General features: G+C 37.0%; 3 protein-coding genes across 18 annotated transcripts in view; 1 reads left to right on the top strand and 2 right to left on the bottom strand.

Annotated features, from left to right (window-relative positions):
* Positions 1–4,567: 4,567 nt before the first annotated feature.
* LOC125679042 (uncharacterized) lies at positions 4,568–6,524 on the bottom strand. Its single transcript, XM_048917945.2, has 2 exons — positions 6,232–6,524; positions 4,568–5,588 (listed from the first exon to the last, which is right to left on the bottom strand). The coding sequence occupies exon 2, from the start codon at positions 5,579–5,581 to the stop codon at positions 4,718–4,720; it is 864 nt and encodes a 287-aa protein (XP_048773902.1). The 5' UTR covers positions 5,582–5,588; positions 6,232–6,524; the 3' UTR covers positions 4,568–4,717.
* A 1,060-nt stretch (positions 6,525–7,584) lies between these two features.
* On the top strand, positions 7,585–16,466 carry LOC125678926 (pantetheinase-like). Its single transcript, XM_048917748.2, has 2 exons — positions 7,585–8,132; positions 14,994–16,466. Exons 1-2 carry the CDS (start codon positions 7,917–7,919, stop codon positions 16,350–16,352), a joined length of 1,575 nt encoding a protein of 524 aa, XP_048773705.2. The 5' UTR covers positions 7,585–7,916; the 3' UTR covers positions 16,353–16,466.
* Positions 16,467–19,052: 2,586 nt separating this feature from the next.
* Positions 19,053–23,267, bottom strand: part of LOC125678860 (eukaryotic translation initiation factor 4 gamma 3-like) — a 33,577-nt gene continuing 29,362 nt past the window's right edge. For all 16 annotated transcript variants that reach the window (XM_048917625.2, XM_048917632.2, XM_056162655.1 and 13 more), the window contains 5 exons: positions 22,808–22,903; positions 22,505–22,645; positions 21,170–21,251; positions 20,938–21,084; positions 19,053–20,378 (listed from right to left, as the gene is read on the bottom strand). In XM_048917625.2, the coding sequence (XP_048773582.2) occupies positions 20,197–20,378; positions 20,938–21,084; positions 21,170–21,251; positions 22,505–22,645; positions 22,808–22,903 (648 nt within the window). In that variant the 3' untranslated portion in view covers positions 19,053–20,196. The remainder of the gene's footprint in view (positions 20,379–20,937; positions 21,085–21,169; positions 21,252–22,504; positions 22,646–22,807; positions 22,904–23,267) is intronic.

Here is a 23,267-nt window from a genome sequence, read left to right as displayed (position 1 = left end):
CTCGCTGTACGGAATCCCGTATTTTAATACTTTGATTAAATATAAATTTTCAGCATTCGCATATTGTAAATAGTTGTAGAATCAAGTTTGTTACATGTTAGAATCCCCCCCCCCTTTTTCTTTTCTTTTCAAAGTTAAAACCGATAACATCACGCACACCGATACCCATGTGAAAGCCTGTGTTCACTTCATTATATGCTTACAATTTATACATTTTTTCATAAACATTTATAAGTACAATTTCTCTGTCATAGTAAGTAAGTAAAGTGGCATGGCTTATTTTTACTTTGTGCATGTATGCAGTCATGCTAAACTAACTCTAGGGCAATATAGGGTCACCAGAATTCAACGTGAGCAGCTGCAATTTTTAGATGCGGAAACACTATAGGTTTGCATATTCATTGTACAAACAATTCCTAATTTAGACCCACCACTGCTTCATTCGTATCATGACATTAAAACATAGACCGTGGCATCACATATATCGTCTTGCCCGGCTATGATCGATATTGCATTTCGCTAATATGGGGGGGGGGGGGGGGGGGGGGGGGGGGCACAGGTTTAGGATAAAATCCACGTAAGTTCATAATCTCAAATCAGCAAAACGTTATTTTGCGAGATCAAAAAGGACGGTTATTAGGATAATGTGAGTTGGGTTTTTTTCGACGACAACAATCCATTTTGTACGTATATGTGTGGACTCTAATTTTCTCTGTCCTAGTCGTTAACGCTCGCTATTATGAGCGCTCTGGGTCAGTAGTGAGAGTTTTTTTTATCGCTAACACTTACCGGGACTTCACCAACGTCAAGCGAAGGAGCAGCGGACTCTGAAAGTTAATAACCAATTGTCTGAATAATTTTCTTTACTAACAGGTGTTATGCAATGTGAAACTCTCACCGCTGTTATTTTTATTATTTATTAATGATTTAGAGAGAGATGTGAAAGATTTCCGCTTCAGAATTTGAATCTTTTTTTAACGTTTACATGCGGATGATACTGTTATTTTCTCATAAAGTGTACAGGGACTGCAGAAAATGCTTGATAGTTTGAAGTCATATACAGATGACTGAAAAATAGAGGTAAACGTCAGCAAAACAAAAAGGTCGTTTTTCGAAATGGTGGAAAAGTTAGAGATTTTGAAAAGTGTTTCAATGATAATGCTGTGCTTGGTATTGTTGATGTATTTACGTATCTAGGTGTGAATTTTAAATACAATGGTAAATTTGACTGTACGCTTACATCAGTTGCTACCAAAGCTAAAAATTATACATTCTCTTTGTGGAGAAGGGTGAAGGAGAATAATTTATATGTTGAGACCCCACTTTCTTCATTTGATTTTATTTGATACATAAATAAGTTCTCTTCGTCATTGTGGATGTGAAACATTGGGATTTCATAAAGCCCTACATATTGAGCAAGAATATATAAAAAAAATAATTAAGTTGCTTTAAAAATCTACAAATAATTTAACGGTTTAATTTGAATTGGCGTATACCAATGTAACTCCAAAGAAAACTTTCGAATTTTGAAATATATATACTGGTGTAATTTACAAATGTTAAAATCATGCTATGAACAATGATTATGTGAATATGAAACACAAAATAAATATTGTACAAACTGGTTGAATATGCTTAGAAATTAACTTTATTGTTTGGGTCTTAGAAGTTTTGGACCACCTCGGTGGTTTAGAGGTAGAGCGTTCGCCCCGCATGCGGAAGCTCGGGGTTCGAATCCCGGCCCCGACAGACTTAAGTCTTTAAAACAGGTAGTGGCAGTTCCATTGCCAAACGCTCGGCATCAGGTGTGAATGTCACGGTACTTCGGAAATGACCTTAAAACGGATGTCCCGTGTCACAGTAGGTGTGGCACGCTAAAGAACCCTCACTGCTCAATGGCCGTAAGCGCCGATTTGAAGCTTTTCACCGGTCTTGGTGACGTCTCCATATGAGTGAAAAATTCTTAAGAAGGACGTTAAACAATATAAAATCAATCAATCGATAGAAGTTTTTTGGAACAACATGTTGGCAATGTTAATCAATTATCTCGTGGAACATGTAGCGTCGTACCGATTTATACAAATTAGTGAATGTTCGTTAGAAATTTAATTTCTATATTTTTGAAAATATTTTTTTTCCACCCCAACCTGATGATGGTACGGACTTTCTACACCAGCGTCTGTTGTTGTTGTTTTTTTTTTTATCAGATCACAGGAACCGTAATAACTAGAAATTGCTTTTATGAAAAACAAATGTCTCCCCAAATTGGGAGTGCTCCAAATGAAACCTCCTCCCTTTAATGTGCTGCATGGTATGGAGGAGAAAGCATGAGCAGGAACATAGACATTATCAACTCCGATAAGCCACATACGAGAAGTGTTCACAAACTATTTTACACCCTCCACCCCTCGGATCCACTATAACTTTAAGGACAACAATTGGATCCCCCTGTCCCTGCAAAATGCACATCTGCAAATGGCATTGAAATATCATACAAAATTTCAAGTCTATCGGATAAGCCATATCGGAGAAGTGTTCACAAGCTATTTTACATCATCCACCCCTCTTAAATCCACTATAACATTTAAGAAAATAATTGGATCCTTCTGTTCCGACAATATGCACATCTACGAATGGCAATGAAGCATTGTACAACGTTTCAAGTCTATCCGATAAGCCATATAGGAGGAGAAGCAATATGCCTTATAAACTCCCATTAACTGTGAAAAGTACTAGTCCCGAGGGCTATGAAATTTACAATTTTCCTGTTCTACTTATGTAAACTAAATGCTAATATTCAGCAGCAGTATTATAAAACAAGGTGTGTTCTTAATACATAAATACCTCCGAAAGTGTCCATATTGATAGAAAACTTTACACAATATCACGGTACAGTAAAAACTGCTTAACCCGACACCTGAGTGTTCCGTCTCACTGGGCATTCCGACCCTTCTTTTTATTCTCAATCTTATCTTTTCATTGTTTTTACACTGTTTATTCCGACACACTGTATGTTCCGGCAAAAATATGTCTCCCAGTGGATGTCCGATTAGACAGGTTTCACTGTACTTTTTAAAATGTCTCCAAGTACATGTCGGATTAGACAGGTTTCACTGTATAACTATTCTGTTCATGCTCAAGAGTCAGAACTCTGGGGTTGAGAAATTTACAATTTTGGTACGTCACTTTCTCCTTTTTCAAAACATGCATTTAGTTTTTATACAATATCAGCAGAATTAAAGAAGTATTTCAAATGAGAGAGATGTTTAATCACTGTGGCAATTTTGGTCCCACCTTGGTACCAAACTCCTACCACTGGAACCATCAAACCACGGGTTATTGTTTCATTCTATTTCACAAACTAGGAATGAAACAATAACCTGTGGTTTGCGACGATGTGGAATCATGAAATTTACAATTTTGGTAAAAGGCTGGCTATCTGCTCCTTTTAAATATTCATTTAGTTTCAATTTAGCATCAATAGCATTAAAGAAGATGTTATTTTAAAATGTTTTAAACATAAACAATATACGCCAGGTTTGATCCCGCCCTGCAATCAGAACTTCTACCCTGGGGATCATGAAATTTACAATTATGGTAAAGGCCCTCCTGCTCTACATGACTATACATTTATTTTATTTATTTATTTTTTTTATTTTATCTATTTTTTTTTTTTTTTTACAGATGTGTGGTTTTACAAAAGAAGAATTTTAAAACTGGTCAATTTTTGTCAAGCCCCTAATACCACGGGGATGCAGGAGTCCTGTGATTTACAATCCATGTCCCCCTTGTCCCAAATATGCTTCATACCAAATTTGAAAAGAATTGGAAGGATAGTTATCTAGAAGTTAAAAATCTTCAATTGTTAATGTACACATTTAATCAGTTTGGTCCCACTTTGGTACCAAAAACCCCTATATCCCAGGGATCATGAGACTTACAATTGTGGTCAAGGGTTACCTGTTTATTCTAAATATCTATTTAGTTTCATTCAGTATTAATAACATTAAAGATGTCATTTAAATGTTTTACATTATATGCTAAGTTTGGCCCCGCCCTGGAGTTTGAACTTCTATCCCAGGTATAATGGAATTTACAATTTTGGTAGAGGTCTTCCTGTTTTACATGGCTGTGCATTTAGTTTGTCTTACAGGTGAGAATAGTTTTGGAAATGGTCAATTCTTGGCAGTGTTTGCCCCGCCCCTAGGGTCCTACAGGAGCCCTAAAATTTACAAATTATATCCTCTTTGTCCCAAAGATGCTTCATACCAAATTTGAAAACAATTGGAATGGTAATAAACGTTAAATTCGTAACCCGCGATGATGGACGCAGATTAATAGGTCACCGGAGTCAAACAGCCAATGAATTTTGCACATTCGGGGCTACAACTTCAGCTCTGAAAGTTCATAGTGAAACACTAGATCAAAACTGTTAACGGATTGAATTTCGCCTTTTGTTTTTCATCCAACTTCGGCTCATTTATGTTCCGTTTGCGATTAAAAGAACAGCAAGAACAATTGTCGATGCACACGATATCAAATGTGCATGTACAGTTAGCTACATATGCTTAGTCTTATATATTTATTGAACATACGCCTGTGAATTATTCAGTACAAACACACACACCACAGTTATCCAAGCTATTCTAAATCCAGAAAGACAAAAAAATGAAGTCCGGTTTATGATACCAGACATCCTGTGTAGTAAAGACGTTCACTATCCCTCATTTAAATAGTTGAAGATGGACACCTTTCCTGACGCCTGCCCCACCCATAGTTTGCCCTCACTGTCTACACAGATTCCCAGAGGATGAGATATACCATCTATTTTGGTAACCAGATACATCATGAACAGCCCATCTTTGTTGACAATGTCGATAGTATTTGGCTTAGTGTTCGATATGATGATTTCTTCTTTGGAATTTGTCGTCAGATCCCAAGGATCGAAGTCGATCCCATTCTTCCGACTCTCGAGAGAGCCTTTGTAAACCCAACGAAGATTTCCTTCTTTGTTAACGCAGATAACAGATTTGAACATGATGTCTACGACAATGAGATCTTCATTCATGTTATCCACGACTCTGCGTGGAAATTTGAAGAGAGGATGTCCGCGTTCATCTTTCTGGTACGTCTTGGTGCGGGACTTTCCATCATGTGTGTAACGCACGATTTTTCCGCCAGTCGTTCCCACCATACAAACGACGAATCCGCGATCATTCGAAAATACCCGGATGCCATTTGGACTGAAAGGAGACGTACTAACAAGTTTTGTAAGTTCGCCTTCGTGCGACAGCTTATAGATACATTTGCCGCTGTAATCACTCAGTATAAAGTTTTTTCTATCAAAGACGCCGAAGCACTGGATCTTGAAAGTAACATCAATGTCTCTGACGTTCTCGCCATTGTCGTTATACAGAACTACCTTCTGGGCTGCAACGGGGGCGACCCAGGACTCGAATGGATTCACCGAGATGATTTCAGAGGCTGATTCCTCGGCTTTGAACGAAGACAGCAACTTGGCGTGCTTTGAACCCTCTTCTTCTAAGCTGATGCTTTTACGCAACTCTCCATGTTGCGCCATATTAAACCTACAAAGCACAAAAGAGTGAATCCTTTATCTACGCCGTTTCGTGCATTTTGATATTTCTACACGATTCGATGCAAGTTTTACCTGATTTGTTTGCACTTGTGATTGTCTTTGTTCACTACGCACGCTCTTACTGGTGAAATTTGATCCTTTTATATTTGCAATTTATAAAACAAGTTTATTGGAACATGTGTTAAAGAAGCTAATTGAACATCGAAGTGGGTAGATATGGCTAATTATAAGACGCACAATGTAAATCCCAAAACAAAAAATTACCGGAATGAAATGAACTTTACCATTTCTTTCAATTTTTGTACAATTTTCGTAAACCATTCAGTTTCTTTTGTCTATTGTTAAGTTTAGTAATTTCCGGTCAAGAATTGTCTTTTTTTATATATATATATATATAGAGAGAGAGCTTTATAAATGCAAAATTTTTGCATAATTTCATGTCAAAAACTGTGATAATACATGTAAAAATGTGCTGCAGTCCACCCATGATTATAACACCCACATTCTACTGATGTGTTTCATGAAATCATAAATAGTCAGAACAATTAGCCAGCAAGACAGGTAACCACAAATCTTCTGATAACGGAGAGTACGATTAGAATTAGACACATCCTGTCGAAAATACCCCTTACCTTGTGTTGTGTTATTTATCCATGGAAGAGATGTGATCCAAGGAAACTTTAAAATGCGCTACCAGTTTCTGAAATAATTTTGAACAGAAAATTGAACAGATTTGTGCGAAAGTTTCTCCACATAATGGCTAAATTTTATAGTCAGTCTGCTACAAACATTCGTCTACTTTGTTAGAGGAGTTAAGATTTTAACGACCGGGTGTATTGTTTTTGTTTTAAATTTCAATTTTTTATGTTTTACGATTTTATGGGTCCCTGATCACGCAGTATAAAAGTAGCATAATGAAAGAAATATCAGTTCAGATCCTGTTGTCTGTCAGTGAGAGATCAATGCCACGGATCAACAATTTAACGAAGAATTGCTTTACCGGATTACTTACTCTCAACGACTGTTCTAGTGTTCAAACTATTTGTTCAGGCGTAAAACCTATTGTTGTTCATCGACACAAGTGACAGTCACCGTGTGCAATTTACAGACTTGTGTCATGGGCTTTTAAATCAATTTGTAATCAATGCACTCGGTGTCCTCCTTCAGCTGTTCAGTTTTTATACCCGCGATCTTTTGTTCTTTAGGATAGAGCTCAACATACTGGTCAATTTCAAAACAAAAGGTTTAAAACCAATTTTTCTGATTTCAAAGGTGCATTTGATTTAAATACAAAACAATCACGATCAGTGACTTTTGACTTCTCCTGTAGACCGACGTGATAACGAGAGTTAATAAATTCAGACTTAGTGGACTTGATTTGGTAATATTTGTGTGTCTACCTCTTCATAATTCTGATAAATTCCCATTAAGTATCAATTTCGATCTCCTGATAACCGCATGGCCAAACATTGCTTCAAAATTCTTATCAGCCGTACGACTCACTGGAATCGGGAGCTTTGACGGTTAACTAGAACTGTCAGGAGTTGATCTCGGTCAAAGGCCATAAATCACGAACTAACACGTACATGCTAGATGTAGATCTTTTGTATATATACATTTTGTATAATTTTGTTTATAGTGACGTAATATGTAAATGAATAAAATATCTTGTATGCCGCAAGAATTTCAAAGCCCCCCTTTTCAAATACATATGTAATAATTAAGTCATTAAAGGGCCAAAATTAGAATATTTTGGTTCAACCAACTCTGAAAATGATCCGACTCTAAAGATTTATCTGCCATTTCTAAAAAAAAAAAAAAAATCTTTCAAAGCATGTATGAATCTCTTTCAAGATTAAAAAGTAGACCAGTTTATTCATCGAATGTCGCTGTTGATGTTTTTGGCCAGAAACGTTATTTATGCAATGGCATGGTTATCACGAAGGGAAACAAGCAATATCTGATTTAGTGAAAGTAAATAAAGTATGTCTCAAATGGGTCGTGAAGGAAGACGCAAATCGGACAACATTTCATTATTTTGGCCGACCGTCTTCCCACCGACTGCATATATGCATAGGAGAACATTCTGTAAGAATTTCTTTCTACTATATTTCAGTTTTATCAGTCACATATCACGTGCTCTTGTGACTAAGATGTTCAAAGTTCACAAATTATGAGAATAAGATCTTAACCAAAAGGTTAGGAATTTGTTGTTGTCGTGTGCAGCAATTACTCAGCGTCAATTGAGGAGGGCAAAGTTCAATATATAGAATAAGTGAACAGTGTTTACCGTTTATTTGGTTTCTAAAGCGGCAGGATGTCGGCGATTTTTTTTAGGCTGGTGTTGGTCAGTGTTATAGTATTGGCCGTTAACGTTAAGGGTTACACTGACAAATCGTTTCGAGCTGCAGTTTACGAGCACGCCACCTCTCCACCCAACAGGACCATTGTGGTGACGCGACAAGAGGCTTTACAGTACATGATGGGGAACCTCGGGGTCTTCCGGTCTGCAGCAGAGGATGCCCACCGCCAGGTAAGCTCGTTTTGATTACGCAAGAATTCAGATCAAAAGACACGGTGTCACAAGACTACACAAGATTTCGTAATCTCGGATTAAAGATTTCGGTGTCACTAAATAAAGAGGTATCGGAACAGGTCCAGTCCAAAGACTATTTCTACCTACATAGCTACTTATAGCTACGTAGGTATTTAAACCTACTCCAGGTAGCTATTTTTACCTACTTTTTCCTTTACTTGCATTTCGTGGCCAAACTCAGGAACGGCGCAAATATGATTCACTTACACTGACGATGAATACCATAAAAATATTGGATAAAAAATGATTACTTTCTAACCTTTCAAATTTACATCCAGTTCCATTTTCTAGGACGTTAGGATCAAAGCTACGTGATAAAAAGTCTAGAATGTCTTACAAATCTGTATTAATTTTATAGTTTATCTTCATGCATTTTTACATTAAAGGTTTTTGGGGCGATTTTTCATGCATTTCCTCTACATTCCCCACCCTAAAGTACTCAAATTTACACTCCGAATTTTGCCGTGCACATGCACATGATACATAAAACGACTGACCTGTTTAAAACATGCGCCTTAATTTATTTATATTTTTAAAAACAAGTAAAAGTAGGCAGAAGTAGCTACTTTAAGTAGGTTTAAATACCTAGGTAGCTAATTAATAACTACGTAGGTAGAAATAGTCTTTGGACTGGACCTGCTGAATTTTAATCATATATATGAATGTGTACTATGATTTATAAAATTCAGAAGTAACACAGTCACTGTACGGAATTAGAATTGATCCTTTATGTTTATAGGTAAAACGAATACAAATTACCGTATGGAATATAATTTGTTCCCATGATTTTTCAATTAAAGTAAAAAACAAAACGGTGGGGAAACTTTGTATACGTCACTATGAAGGTTCAATTTTTCATACATTCTTATCATTCAATTTTGCTATAAAAATGAGGGACTCAGTCACCCAATATATCTTACTTTGCGTGTGGAGGTAGGTATAACTATTTGCATGGAAATATAACTCGAAGTGAACGTTGTAACCCCCCCCCCCTTTCCGATTCTGCGTGCTTTCTGAAGTAATGAAGTAAACAACATGCCAGCAGTAACTGTGATACTGCAAACATTTTCTGTGATGAGTATGTTTTCCAATTAACTAGCTGTTGATCAGCAGCTCTGGGGTAAATAAGGTGGCGGATCAGGTGAAAGCGTGCATTGTTCACCCATTTAGCATCTGTTCTTGATTATAATTATGTATAGATAATGTAGATTCCCTGCGTACATCTCCGGTTTTATTCATTTATATATAGATCACGTAGGTTCTTTCTGTCAACCTCTAGTATTTATACATGCATGTGCATACACCAGGTAATTCATGTAGGGTTTTTTCGGTGAACCTCTAGTTTTATACATGCATACACTAGATAAATCATGTAGGTTTTTTTTCGATGAGCCTCTAGTTGTATACATGCATACACCAGATAAATCATGTAGGTTGTTTTTTTTCGGTGAACCTCTAGTTTTATACATGCATAAACCAGGTAATTCATGTAGGTTTTTTTTCGGTGAACCTCTAGTTTTATACATGCATACACAAGATAAATCACGTAGGGGTTTTTTCCCCGGTGAACCTCTAGTTTTATACATGCATACATCAGATAAATCATGTAGGTTTTCTGGCCAAAGTGAGCATTTTCATTATCACATGTCTCAACCGGAGCCGCTCACCCTTTGTAGCAGTTGTCTATCGTCTGCCTGTAAACCATCTCACATTTTCATCTCCAGAACCACAAGACCAACTTCGAACAATTTGGCACAAATTACCCTCGGGTAAAGAATTCGAGTTTGTTCAAACGATGTCATGCCCAAATAGGGTGAAGTCGTTTAAAAAGGCTTCTCGAGAACCACTGGGACAAAAAGTTGAAAACATGGAAGGTACTTGATATAGTGTAGATTTTCAAAGTATCTTTAAATCATGGTCCCAGGTAGTGCACATTCAAATTTGTTGAAATTGTGGACCTCGCAAGTAGGGCGCGGCGACAATTTGAGACCAAAGTTTACATGGGGGTATATAAACGGTTCAATGGGTTTCAATTTAATCGGATATGCCTTCAGAGCAGAGGCAAAATCGAAGGGATATACTACGTTTTTATGATGTTATGGGCCTTTTAAAAATGGTTTTGGTGAGACAGGCCAAACTTTTATTCTCTGATGCCAGTGTGTGCAAGGTTGATTGGAGAGGTTTCGTCTCTCGTATGGCAGCGGAGTTAGATATACCTATGGTGGTAAAGAGCTGCGACTCTAAGTACAAGTCTTGTGTGTCTGAAGACTTAAGGAATCTGCATAAGCAATGGTGTGTAGCATTGCCATTAGATGGGTCTGTCGTCCAAGTAGTGGAGAGAGTAGACAAATAATTGCAGGATAAAGGGGAAATTCATTGCAAGACTAAACGTATACAATTGATGGAGATAGTTTTAAAAAAAAATTGTGCATCTCCACAGTGGATAAGAATATCAAAGAAGGCATTATGAGATCAGATTTCAGAAACCGAAGAGCGGTGATGCCTTACAAGTTTTCTGATAAGTCTGCAAATAGTGACTTGAGAAGACTGGATATGAGCTCCTACCTAGACAGATATCGCATGGTTCTTTAATAACTTATTTAGATCGTGATGTGTCTGATGAAGAGAAACAGGGATATATTATTATACCTCAGCATGAGAATTCTATGCAACACGTAATCTGATTGGTCTAGACAGTCACGTACGTGCCAGGGATGGAGGGAGATATGAAGTTTTGTCATTCCTGGCATGTGACTATCTAGACCAATCAGATTACCCGTTGCATAGAATTCTCATGCTGAGGTATAATAATATACATTTATTGCATGATAGTGAGGGAGATATGAAGATTTATTCACCCAAGAAAATTCATATTCCCCAAAGGCGTTGCCCTCGGCACGTGAAACCCTCTCCACAGCAGTGCTGAAAACTTGCGTGATGCAAAAGAAACACACTTGCGAGTCACAAAAAGGAGATAATTGAAAAGAAAAGTAGATGACAAAATTTTCTGAGAAATGTATACGTTCACAACTCATAAAAAGAGGAGATTAGATACTAAAGATGACAGAAAGAAAGAAACTAACTCCATTCAAAACTGGCTCTATGAGAGACCAGGCTTTGAGAAGTCAGAGGATTGGAAGTTCGGGTTTCAGCCAAGAAAAATCCCAAAGTACACGTATCAGAGACAAGGACTCCATCCGTTGATGGCAGATTACTGCAGGTTCTACAGAATTGGAGGGAGGTAACATCCGACCAGTGGATCTTGAAAATAAACTTCAATTTTCCTCAACAACGCGAAGAAACGGGATCAGAGAGATCGTATTCAATTAACTACAGAAAGATACTTTATTTTAGATGAAGTAAAACAGTTATTAGAAAAGAGAGCCTGTTGAGAAAGTACCAAGAACCCAGGAATGTCAATGGTACTACAGCATTTTCTTTTTAGTTTTAAAGAAGGACGGAGAGCTATGTCCAATATTAAACCTCAAAAATCGTAACTTTCACATAAACATTCTCATTTCAAGATGGAAACTTTCAGAACAATTCAAGGAGTTCTGCGGCCGAACGATTGGGTCATATCATTATACCCAAAATATGCTTACTTTCGGGGCGAGTTTTTGGTCCCACCAAGGTTCTGATTTCAAGGGAAACATTACCAATTCAACCAAGATATGCCATTTGGTCTTGCATTGCACCCAGAATCTTCACAAAGCTCTGACATGGTCGTAATCGACCGTTACCCAAGATCTCAACAAGTCCACGTTTTCATGCATCTGAACGATTGACTGATAAAAAAAAAATCAAAACCAGAAGTGTTATTGCAACAGAAAGATATTTCTGTAGACTCTTGTTCAAAGACATGGTCTATTGATAAGCTTAAAAAAATCTTAGTTAATACCATTTGAGGAAATACACATTATCTAGGGGCATATTTCAATTTGGCACAGGGAAAAGTGTATCCGTCAGAGGAGAGATTTCAGAATCTACTGATCTAGAGATCTCGAAGATACGTATTTAAAATTGGACAGTAGTTCACAAGTTTTTAAAGCCCGTCTGCATATGAAAGGCGAAAATAATGAACAGTGACCAATCTCATATCTCTTATAAGCAATTCAAAATAGAGAGTTGGACAAACACGTACACCTAGATATACCAGAGGTGGGATCAGGTGCCTAGGAGGAGTAAGCATCCCCAGTCGACCGATTACGCCATCCGTGAACCCAATATCTTCATTAAGTAAATGGAATTATCATTAGTCAAAATCATATGCGGCCTATCCAGTTTTACTTTATGCCATTATGGCAACCACACAGGAACAGTTTATTGTGTTGAATTTCAATCAACACTAACATTGTCAGCCAACTGGAGGCAGTGTCGTTGTGGACGGATGCATTAGATAAGGGTTGGGGTGTCCATTTATATGCCCATCAGATGGCAGGACAATGGAATGCTCCCCAATACTCTAATCGTATTAATTGGTTAGAGGTGAAGGTGGTACAATTTGCCTTAATAGTTTTTACCTCATATCAAGGAGATGAGAGTTCTCATTAGATGCAACAATTCAACGACTGTATCCTACATCAACAAGGAGGGAGGTACCAAGTCTTTAGTTCTGTTTCAGATAACTTGAGAGATTTTGCAGTGAGCAGTTCGGTACAATGCGAGTTTCAGTGCTGCTCACATTCAATGAAAGATAAATATTGTAGCAGGCGATTTGTCCAGATGGAGAATAGGGGTTCGCCTGACAGAATGGAGCTAGGATCAAAGCATCGCAAATTAAGTGTTCGAGAGGTTCGGTTCTCTAAACAAAGACATATTTCCTACAGTGGAGAACAAGAAATTGCTAGTGTTTTGCCTTGCATCCGATGGAGACAAAATTTGAAACAGATGCCTTAAATATAAATTTGACAGGAGTGTTTGCTTATGTATATTTTCCTCCAATTAGTACCACAGAAGGTAGCTCAGGAGCAGCGTGTACTGATAGCATCACATGTTCCATGCCAATCATGGTGTCTCTGCTTCTGGAGTAGACCTCTCGAGAAAGCTACCCTCACTTCCAAGACTGTTAACCCAGCAAAGAGGTCAATTGGTTCATTAAGAGTCAGAAAGTTTAAAACTGAAAGGTATCAGGCATAGGTATTTTAAGAAATCACTTTCTTGTAAGGCCAAGAGCTTCGTTGATAAATGCAGAAGGCCCACCACAAAAAGAGTGTGATGCAAGACCAATGAAAAATTTATCGATCCCTAGTCTGCCTCTGTGGAAATCATTCCTGATTTTTAGTGTACTTACATGAGAACAAAGAATGCAAAGCATCTACCAATGCAGGATATAAAGCAGGCATTGCTAGGATACACATAGGCTGGCATAAAGTACAGTTAGCACTGAAAGGAATTAATGCGATTTGATAAAGGGAGTTCTTAATTCAAATACATCTGTTACACTACTGTTACCAAACAGTCTCGTTGGCTCTTTATACTAAACACTCTCCTGTAGAGTCTATTGATCTGAAATGTTTGATTTGGAGACTGTTTTTCTGGTCAGCAAGACTAAGTGGTTGGTTGGATGTATATTGTTTAACGTCCCGCTTAATTTTTTTTTACTCATATGGAGACGTCACCAGTGCCGGTGAAGGGCTGCAAAATTTAGGCCTATGTTCGGCACCTACGGCCTTTGAGCAGGGAGGGATGTTTATCGTGCCACACGTGCTATGACACGGGACCTCGGTTTTTGCGGTCTCATCCGAAGGACCGCCCCATTTAGTCGCCTTTTACGACAGAGTCCTATATTCATTTCTAGATTTGACTTTGCTACTGATTCTGGGGATTTGATGCTTTGTCCTTGCAGCTGTTTAAAATGTATAGAAAGAGAAAAAAATATATAAGGCAGAAGAATGAGTCTTGCATAGGCCAGCTGCAAAAAGGGTCTTTGTCGATATGGATTGTTTCTCTTCTTAGTGTGGGAATTCTCAATTGCATTTGAGGGAAGTAAGATGTGATACAAGATGCTTGGCTTCAGTTTGGGCCCTATTTGATGGTGCTTCAGTTTGGGCCCTATTTAATGGTGCTTCAGTTTGGGCCCTATTTAATGGTGCTTCAGTTTGGACCCTATTTAATGGTGCTTCAGTCAAGGAAATTCTACAAACAGCACACTGGACCTCTGAGAATACATTCACCCCCCTCTATTTGAAAGATATGATGAGAACTTTGCCATATCTTCTATCTTGAAGACATTAAAATGGTCAAAGAAAATTACCAAGTTTGGTAAGTTTATATACAGGTACTCTATTTCCGCCTGCTTTGGCTACAAATCATTTTTATTATTAAATCGTCGGTGCAGGCAAATATAGATATTGACATAAATTGAGGGACTTAAAAAAAAAGTAAAACCCGTTTATAAGATATCTATACATGACACTGGGAACACCGGTCTTACGGTTGCGAAGCGAGCGCCCTAACCGATAGGCGGTACCGCGACCGATGTAATATGATTTGATAGTAAATGCATGCATTATAGACCTAAACACCGAATATACAGTGGTGTTTTGTCTCCATTATTTGGGGATATTACGGTCGCCAGCATTGTACAAAAATTGGTGTGTCGCACGCGCGTCATTTAATTTTCTGGCATCCGCAATATCCGCTATAATGAGAACAAAACCATGTTTCATTGTTTAGATATGTAATAATGGTTTTCTGTGTGGACCTCTGAATGTGAAATTCAAAACTTTTGTTAAAATTGTTGTTTTTGAAATTCTTTAGTCTACCATGGGTAATTATCGCAATTTCTAACCTTTGCAGGATGTTGACATAATCGTGTTTCCGGAGGATGGGGTGACGTACATGGGACATACAAGAGCATCCATTCGACCGTACCTTGAATACATACCTGACCCTAAGCAAGAAAAGTGGAACCCGTGCGAGGACTCTGACAAGTACCCCAACACGGAAGTACAGCATGCTTTCAGCTGTCTAGCTAAGAACAACTCTCTCTACATAGTTGCCAATATGGGGGATATTCAAACCTGTGGTGCAGAAGACACATGCCCGCCAGACGGCCATTATCAATTTAACACCGATGTAGTGTATGACAACAATGGAACACTGATAGCAAAGTATCACAAAATCAACCTGTTTTATGAATTCATGTTCAATCCCTCAACGTCAAACGACGCGGTCTCTTTTGAAACGCCATTCGGAATATTTGGCGTCTTCACTTGTTTTGACATTCTCTTTCGGAACCCAGTCGTAGTTCTGGCGAAAGAACGAGGAGTGGGGAACATTGCATTTCCAACGGCTTGGATGGATACCCCTCCGTTTCTCGCAGCGATCCAGTTCCATTCCGCGGTGGCTGCCGGTTTAGGCGTCAATTTCCTGGCAGCCAATATGCACAACCCTCGATACCGTTTCCAAGGAAGTGGAATATATTCTCCAGAAGGTGCTAGAACATATTACTATGATAATGATATTACAAGTGGCGGAAAACTACTGGTGTCTGATCTTAAAATATTGCGTAAAAACATGCTGTCATACAATCCATCTCCAAACAGTGAAAACTTGGATATTGTCCAATCACCAGAGAGTTCTGATGAACAAACGAACAGGTCTGATGTTTTTCATGCTAAAACATTTGGAGACAATTTTAACTATGTTCTTCTTCAAACTTCGAGTGGAAAAGCAAAGGTATGTCATAATAAACTATGCTGCACGACTTCCTACACGTCACGTGACAATTTCACGGAAATGTATGCGCTCGGGGCATTTGATGGTTTGCACACAAAAGAGGGAACCTACTACATCCAAGTGTGTGGCATAGTTAGGTGCAAAACCAACGAAAAATCTACCTGTGGCGAGGGTTCCCGAGTTTCCAACACGTACTTTACTCATCTTGAATTGTCTGGTACCTTCAAATCGCCATACGTATTTCCGGAAATTCTTTTATATGGCGAAAACACTTTCCAACTTGCGCCACCAAGCAACTGGTCGTACGCTAGTGGTATGCTGGAAGCAGAGACTGGACTGGATCTACCCGTGTTGTCCTTCTCACTCTTCTCTCGCGATTATGATTATGATCTAAACATGGCGAACTCAGCTATTGAATTGAAGCTCACCATTACCACATTCTTTGCAATTTCATTCACTTTACTGTTCAAGTGTTGAGCAGATATACTGACGATACCTAATTTGCATAGCTTAAATTTGTTTTATATTGTTTCATGACAGTGCATGCTGCAAAACTGTTCCCACATTAAAGAAAATGATCTGATTAGAAAATTTCTTCAAATTCTTGAAATCAAGCGAAAGGGTTTTCTGCTTTAATCTTAAGACCTGGAGTGCCTGCTTCAACTGTTTATATGTCAACTGTCAGAGTCACGGCGACCAGTTTCTATGTTCTCGTCCGTGGTTGTGCGTCGGTTGTAAACTGGCTGCACCAGTGTCAGCCAATGCTGGTATATATAACATCTATGGGTCAAGGGGAACCAAAGTGTTGAAATTTTATGGTCTCTGCCTCCCTTGGGCCTGAGGAGAGTGGCTAAAACCATAAGAATTAATGTAATCTTCACAAATCTTCTGTATTGGCATGATTATAATGAACAATGAGCCCCTCACCAAAACTGTGAAATTCATGACTGGGGATGAGGCTGAGTTGGTTATCTATTAGAAATGCATTATATTTTAGAAAATGTTCTTCTTTACTTCTAGACATCAAACAATCAAACTGTTGGCGTGATACAGATGTGTTATCATAATGAGCAATGAGTCTTATACCAAATCTAAAATTCATGACCCTTGAATTCAGGGTTCATGCCCTAGGGTGGTACTAAGTTTTTCATATATTTAAAATGATTTATATCTTAGAAAATCTTTTTTACTTATGGACCTCAAGGAGACAAAATGGTTGCATGATTATACGGGACAATGAGCCCTCTACCAGAATTGTAAGTGGTTATGACTCCGGGGTTCAGATACCAGGGTGAGCTAGCTAGATTGGTCATATGTATGCATGTATTGTAAATGTAATAGAAAGTCTTCTTTACCGCTGGACATCAAGCAAACTATTTGTATGATTATAATGAGCAATGGGAAATTTATTTTGTCACATATCGGTTTCTTTGATGGTCACCCTAGATCATGCTGCAAGTTTTTGTCCACTTTGACCTCTGTTGTCATGGTTTCCTCCTTTATTTGAAATTTAATGTTGGATGGTACATGATTTGTCCGTCTAGCTCCTTCATAGTTTACAGGGTATTGAAGATGCATGTGGCAAGAAGTTTGATTTCCTTCGATTTTTGTTAGTCAGTTTTGAGGAAATATTACATAGAGAGCACATGATTTTACCGTCCAACTCCTCCCCCAGTTTTCAAGGGAGGACCTTTCTTGATATACAGATTGGATGGGTATTGAGGAGGTGTATGTGGCAAGGATATTTTAATTTTCCTCATTTTGGGGCAAAATTAGAGGTTGGTGAACTTGGTCAGTTTTGGGGAAACATTACTAAGTGAATAGATGAAGGATCGGCCAATCTATTTGTGGTAATGTTAGAGTGAGCACATGGGGAAATGAGAAATTATTAAGTCTCCCAAACGAAGTTTGGAGACTTGTTGTTTCTGCTCGATTCTTATTATTCTTCCGCTTCTTTCTCGTGCCTAAAACTGTCCGACATCGTCCTCCGTAACCAGTTGATAAAAGTATTAGATATTCAATGATATGATAGGCCAATGTATCTAGATGTTCATATTTTCAGATTGAACACTATATGTTGAATAGCAACATGGGATCTTCAGAAATGGCAAGAGGATGACATTTTGGGGGATCAAATGGGGGTGGGTTTAACATGGAAAAATTAATTCCAAATTCAACAGATATAACTTGGCTGATATGATAGAGTCCTAGGGCCCCTTGGAAATGAAAAGAGAATGACAGGGCCTACAAATTAGTATCAAGGTCAAATGAATCCAGTGATCTTGATGAAAGGTGAAGATAACGAACAGTGATCAATCTCATAAGTCCTACAAGCAATACAAAATAGATAGTTGGGCAAACACGGACCCCTGGACACACCAGATGTGGGATCAGGTGCCAAGGAGGAGTAAGCATCCCCTGTCGACCGGTCACACCCGCCGTGAGCCCTATATCCTGTTCAGGTAAACGCAGTTATCCGCAGTCAAAATCAGTGTGCCAAGAACGGCTTAACAATCGGTATGAAACACATCAGACAGCATTTGACCCAATGATAGGTTGTATTTATGAACTAGATCGTGGCTATCTGTATTAAGCAGAATTTTTAGCGAGGATTTAATTTTGGCATTAGTGACAGTGTCGAGATCGCAAATGAATATCGCCAATATTCATTCCATATTGGAGTAATAACTTATCTTTCTTGGAGTTATTAGCTCTTGCTAAAAATATATACCCATAATTTATGGACAAATCATTAAACAAAATGCGTCTTGCTAAAAATATATACCCGTAATTTATAGACAAATCATTAAACAAAATGTGTCTCGCTAAAAATACCATTTATACAGTAGTTTAATTTTGTTTCTCTTGTTTTTGTACAAAATTAATGTTTTCATTTAGTCATTAATATCCATTTCTATGCCATCGATATACTTCGAGAAAAATTCACAAGCACATCCAAGAATCATTCCTTTTGTTTTTCATTTAGCAGGTTTGCTTTAAATTTTGTAAAGGTGACCTTGTGTATGTGACAAGTGTCTCCATATAAGCTATAACCAATGCAGATTCAGGATTTCTTGTTGATTTGACTAGATTACTTGCCCTTGGCTGATTTTAGCAATCTGTAAATGATCTCACGAACCTGATAATCCACTACTGTAAAAGAACACAAGATCCAAATGTTTTCCGATGTCACTTTAATGTTTCTGTTTCATTACAACCCCTCATTATGGAAATCAGTAGCAATATTGATCACATATACAATGTGAAAAGGAGCCTCAAAGGAAAATTTTCAAATCAGACATTATTTCAAGTTACTGTGCAGCTGTCTGATAAACTATTTACACAAGTCTCCTCAGCAAACAACAAATATGAAATTGGGGTATTTCTAGAAATAAACTCAATGAAAATGCTTGTCATGACATACTGGAAATGTAACAGAAAATAACTATTTTCTTTCTACCATATTAATCTATTAAAATTTACATATACTTTTGTAACAGAAAAATTTCCCAGACATTTTTCACTGAACAAAGTACTTATAAATCACATCATCAAAATAAGAAGTACATTGTTATATTCTAGGTATTCTATTTATCACATTGGAAATCATACACAGAAAATATACTGTACAAAAATATGGACCAGAAGAATTTTCACTTGCATATCATCATAGGCAGTATGTCTTCAGAGGAAAGTAAAATTAATAAATTACAGCACATGCACCAAACTCCAACATTCACACAACATACATACGTTCAATGGTTTTCTTGTTGGCTATTAATGGTTCTCCCCAACTTGTTCATTCTGGTTATGAAAGTGTCCAGCAAGGTTAAATAGCACCAGAGGTTTTCATCAATCAGTTATTTTGAAGAATCAATGCCAATTATTTCATGATTCTTTCTATCTGACAACATTAACCATGCCCGGACCAATAATGAGCAATCGATGCAGTCCTCTCTGCAGTAAACACACAAATTTGCACAGCCTTCATAATATTGGTTTTAAACCATGCTTCTGATTGGCAATCACACCAAACAGTAACTAAATTGCTCATTTGAAATTAAGCATAGAAATTATCAACATTCACTTAAAAACAATCTGTAACAACATGATTTCCAACAAGAATAGGACTCATGAACATGAGGTGTATGGTGAAAGATCACCATAACTGAATTCTGGACTGACAAACATCAGTTCCACTCAAATGAAATGTGTGTTTTCACAATGTGTATTTTCACAAGATTTCACTGAACATCCACATGGATAAACAAGACATAAATTCCCACTCCCCAATTTTGTAAGATCTATGATATGGCCATTCTCAGCTGTCGCTCAGGTCTTCATCAGCCTCTCGTAACCATGTGAAGAACTGAACTACTTGTTTCATTGCGACTCCTTTTCCCTCTTGCTCATTGGGATCTTTACTTTTTTCCCACTGATTAAATCCATCTTCAGAAATAATGTCCTCATCATACAAGGTATCAAATAGGGTGCGCAACACTCCTGGTGAAATAAATAACATTAACAACTCATTACACATTTTCAAAAAACAAATTTCAATGGAGAATTCTATATCACATGTAGTACATAAATCATCTCATTTCTGCTTAATGGGGCATTAGCTGTTAAAGTGATGGCAACCATTTTTTGTCAAAATTTCTCAATGGCATAGGAATATATATCAATGACCAATAAAAAACATTTTGTACAAAAAACAAGAGAAACCTAATAAAACTACGTTAGATAACAGCTTTAATTGCAAAAAAAATATACAAGAAAGAATTGTTGTCTTGCAAGACAATAATTATCTAATCACAAAAATTACACATTCATGTGCCTGCTTTGAGGTTAAAAAGTGTTTGAAATATTTAAATACTGGTAATATTACTGAAATATATAATATACAGTAATTTTCATTGAATTCAATTTTTGGTGACAAAATGACAGCTAATATTAGCCATATTTGGGCTAAGTTTATCAAAACAATATTAGGGCTAAATTTCTAGACTCAATAGTACTGGCTAAAAGAAAACAGGCTACATAAAATAATTATTCTACTTGCCCTGTGGATGCTCCAGCTTGTGAACAAGGGCTTGTAATGCATACAAAGCTTGCAGTTCAGATTCCGCTTGGTGATCCAAATATTTCTGAAGCAAATTTCCTCTATTTTTGATCACTTCCGGAAGCACACGAGCACCACTTCCAGATCCTAATAAATATAGATTAATACATCAATGACAGTTTGTGTTATAATACGTTTACATCAATCTTAACTTCATCATTCATCCACTTACCGCTTATTGCACTTTCACAAACAGCTGTCATCAAGGCACGTATAAACTTCTTGCTCTTGACAGTTACCTCATCTACGCATTCCTAAATATAATACAAAATATAAACAGTTAAAGATCAAGATTGCACACTTTCAATATACTGTATGACTGTTTTTTCCCCTGGATCTAGATTTGCTGGCTCAAAGGTATGCAATAATTTTAGCAGAGGCATTAAGACCTTGAATGATTTAGTTTAGCAGAATGGAAAATTCAAATATTTTACTGATGTAAAAGATGTGGTTGGTACAAAGAACTTTTTGAGCTATTGTCTTATTTCAAAAGTACCCAAAAAGATTAAAAGACAAATTGCTGCTTTCAAAAACAAAGTAAATCATGAATTGTTGAGTCCAAGTCAATGCATTGTACAGAAAATGAACTCTAGTTCTAATGTTAAATTTTTATATTAAGTTTTGAAGGAAAAGTTCATAGCCCCACAACTCAAAAGAGAGAAGTGAGAAACTTATCTCAGTGAAACTATTTCAGAAAAATGTTGGAAATTTTATTATTTGAATGCATCATTATGCACAAACGAGACAAAATAAATTCATTTTCAATACCGAATACTTATGTGTTATATAGCTATAAACTCTTTCCTTCACAAACTTAAACTTGTAGACAATGACTTGTGTTCATTTGCAAAAGCGAAAGTCACTCATATTCTTTATGACTGTGTGTATGTATCTGCCTTCTGGAGAGATTTTGTGAAATGGTACAATGCCTTTGAAAAAGATTATAAAATTACAAAAAGAATCGTGTTACTAGGCAATATTGATGGAAGTTGTTTGGAAAATTTTCTTCTTTTGTTAGCAAAAATGCATATTTATTAAACCCAAATTGTCAGGTGCAATTAATTTGTTTCAATATTATACAAATTTAGAAAAATATTGTCAAAATGTATTTCATAGCAAATCAAAAATGCTTGGTCAATGGGCATTGTATGATAATATAATAGACAAGTAGTTTGTTGAAAATCATAATACATTTATATGAAAAATCAAATAATTACCTTTACTTAGAATGTGTATATATGTATATATATTTATGTGTGTGTACATATATATTATATATACAATTCATTGTTATTGTTGATGCAGAAGGTGCACAGAGTAATTTTAAGTGTATATGAGTGAGTGTAGATTACAGTTTGCATATTTGGCGAGTGAAATTTTGGTGGCAAGCTATCTTACCGCTAAAATAAAAGAATCACTTATCACCCCGCAAAAAAAAATAAAGAGAAAAGAAAAGCTATACAGTACATGTGTTAGACATATAGAGTTTTGCTTTATTGCATTATACCTCGATCCAATCGAAGATGGCTTCATTATCCGCTTTTTCCTTGACAAGAAGTTGATGCAGTTTCCCCTCAACATTCTCCATGGATATTGACACTGTTGGTGTGCTTGGCTGGCTGTCATCTCCAGTAGTGAATTCAAGTTTCTGTGTATTCAAAATTACATGATCTACACCTATTGTACAAACAATGATTGCACCATGACTCCTCACAACGGTTCAATAAATTTATATCAATACGAAATAATCTTCCAGCCTAATGAGTGAATATGTAACAATAAAAGGCATCATTTGCATTACTGCACTTACTTTTTCTTTGATGAACTGATCAATATTGGCAGCTTCCATGAAGTCACTCCATTGTAGACTAGACTGTCTCCAAAGAGACCCAACCTTTTTATGGCCCTGAAAAACAGAGATATTCTACAAATTGTCCCAAGATCCAGCAACATAAAAGTATGCAAAACTGGTGTTCACCAACATGCAATATTTCTCAACTTGCTACACCTAGATAAACCAAAATGGTCAAGTTTATTTTCTTTCATTGATTCTAATTGTTTAAAGCTGTATGGTCCGAATTACAATATTTTTTTCCATCTCCTAAAAACGCTATTAAATCATCGTACGTATGTAGTTATGAGACTGTACGACATATCAAATTATTTCACCTGTTTTAACCCAAATAATTTGATTTTAAATTGATGTTTACAAATAACCGCGTCACTCTGCCATTTCAAGTGAGTCACGTGACCAGTTCAAACTTTCAGAT

Source organism: Ostrea edulis, chromosome 1 (genome assembly GCF_947568905.1).
Source record: "Ostrea edulis chromosome 1, xbOstEdul1.1, whole genome shotgun sequence".
NCBI classification, from domain to species: domain Eukaryota; kingdom Metazoa; phylum Mollusca; class Bivalvia; order Ostreida; family Ostreidae; genus Ostrea; species Ostrea edulis.
The sequence above is the reverse complement of the archived record's forward strand: the minus strand, read 5'-3'. Positions and strand labels throughout refer to the sequence as shown.

Bases quoted from the DNA above. Each gene is read 5' to 3' on its own strand.
- LOC125678926 (XM_048917748.2), top strand. From the start codon at position 7,917: ATGTCGGCGATTTTTTTTAGGCTGGTGTTGGTCAGTGTTATAGTATTG. The intron at 8,133-14,993 runs GTAAGCTCGTTT...TAACCTTTGCAG, and splicing joins CAGAGGATGCCCACCGCCAG to GATGTTGACATAATCGTGTT.
- LOC125679042 (XM_048917945.2), bottom strand. From the start codon at position 5,581: ATGGCGCAACATGGAGAGTTGCGTAAAAGCATCAGCTTAGAAGAAGAG.